A 2,163-nucleotide genomic window follows, 5' to 3' on the forward strand; every position below is an offset into this window, starting at 1 on the left:
GGTGTTTTTATTGTGGTACTATATGGTTTAAAGCTCTGGAAGTCAAAAGAAAAGACGACGGCTGGTTCTTCGCTGACGTTGCATAACTAGAAGGGCAAGCTTGTGTTTGTTTCAAACATTCTCAGTTCATAGTAGGATAATAGAACAATAGTTTCATACAGCATCCTTTACGCGTGTGCCATGGTTACAGTTGTTTATACTGGACTATTTTCGTCCATGTGATGAATGAGCTTGTGAATCCATGGTCCTGAAACAATAACCTTCAAACAATGTGTTATCGATATTAATCAAAATAATCGGTTAATTTGTGGTAAACAGTTGAGGGCTATCTACGACACAATTTAGATAGGCATCTAGGAAGTCTTCACTTACCATAAACGCTAAGAGTTTGAGAAAAGAAAAAGACATTGGAGGAAGGTGGCGAACACCAAATTGGTGCTGAACCTGGTCATCGTTTGTATCTGCATTTCGTTCACGATTGGTAAGAAGACATTACAATCAGATTTAAGGTGATTTATGCATCGTTTGGCCTAATTTGTATGAACACCAAGTAGAGAAATATTAAAATTCACAACTGTGTGTTAACTAGCCAAGGCTGGTACCTCCTTTTCTGATCTTACAAACACTCTGGTAATTTGCGTTCAGATCAACTAAGTACATCGAATATACTGTTAAACAAGTTGTTATAAATACAAATTCTCTCGTTCTAAAGTTGAAGTATGTATATTGTGGTTTCACTGTTTATATCATAAGCGTGCAACGCTATATGTCCGTTTGACATTACAAGCCTATTCAGTAAACACAAGTTGTTATAACTATACGGAACCAGAACTCTACAGACATCAAGTTGTACTATGTTACTGTGAACTATATAATTTGTATGCTTATCAAAACTTCTGTGCGTCAGAGAGGCAGAACTTTGGTGAGACAGATTCAAAGCTAAATTTTTACATACATGTATGTTGATAGTTTCTAACTAGAAAGCAGTAGCATTTCCGAGTTGTTTGTTCATTGCCAGAAGTTCATTGCGTCGGCTATACCAGTATTGAGCAGTACCCCTGATTTGGGAACCGAACCTAAGAATTTTGTTGCTCAAGTTTCGTTGATTTTCATTGACAAGTTGGCGAATATCAGCAACAGACATTTCACGTTCATTTGGGTTGTTCTGTACGACGACTTTACCTACTTGAATGGATTGCCAGCGGAGTGTACTATTATAAGCAAGGAAAACAAATCTAGGATCAGCTTGAAATCGACCATCTTTGTAGTAAAGAAGATGTTTGAAGTAGTCACGTGCGAAAACAGACTTAGCAAGGGGTGCACGTAAATCCGCGGCACCTGTCGGGAACAAAACAGAAAATGCTCTGGCTATGTAGCCAACAGTGTTGAACTCGTTGATAGGTTCACCTTGTATTGCAGGCCAATCAATTACATCATTGTTATCAATTGCAGCCTGAATAGCTTGATTTTCATTTGGTGCGGGCCTTTGTGCAGGTGCAAATGTATTTGGAATGATATGGTCATTTGGAATATTTTGTTGACGTTGCAAGTTAGGTTCATTGTTGTTGGCTTCATTTGGGTTGTTGGCGCCATTATCTGGATTAGGTGCTGGAGGTAGGTCAGCATCTAACTCTTGTACTATATGATGGTCAGGTAATTCCACAATGTCATCAAGTGGCAAAGCATCTATGTTTTCCTGGATAATTTTTATGTTACGATAAAATTCATTGTTAGCTTTAAGCCAAATGAGCGCGGCAAGAACTCTTTGACGACGAACTGTAAAGAGATTGGCTGGCAAGGCAACTTGGTCAACGCGTCGACAAAGGACAATGATGTCAATTTGTTGTAATTGGCGAGGTAAATTTATTACAAAGTCATTTACGTTCTGAGAGAAATTGATGACATGACCTCTGAACACAAATTGGCCACCACGTGGAAGACGGAATATAGACATTGTAGGATTAACCTGAGCAATGAGTAACTGTTCTATAAGTGTAAGAGAAGATAACAATTCAACAGATAGACCTGGGTCCATATTGTTGGCTGCACTGAATTTATTAACAGCGTCAGGTCTAACTTGTTGACACGTATGACATAGTTGTATTTGAGCATTGTATGTAATAAAATGTTTTTCATTACATTCAGTACATGTGAGCTGTGATA

At 38.2% G+C, this 2,163-nt stretch overlaps 1 protein-coding gene across 1 annotated transcript; it reads right to left on the reverse strand.

The window, feature by feature from the left end:
* Positions 1 to 976: 976 nt before the first annotated feature.
* On the reverse strand, positions 977 to 1,954 carry LOC137387151 (uncharacterized). Its single transcript, XM_068073468.1, has one exon. The coding sequence runs from the start codon at positions 1,952 to 1,954 to the stop codon at positions 977 to 979; it is 978 nt and encodes a 325-aa protein (XP_067929569.1).
* Between the last annotated feature and the right edge of the window lie 209 nt (positions 1,955 to 2,163).

This window comes from Watersipora subatra, chromosome 2 (genome assembly GCF_963576615.1).
Source record: "Watersipora subatra chromosome 2, tzWatSuba1.1, whole genome shotgun sequence".
Lineage (NCBI taxonomy): Eukaryota > Metazoa > Bryozoa > Gymnolaemata > Cheilostomatida > Watersiporidae > Watersipora > Watersipora subatra.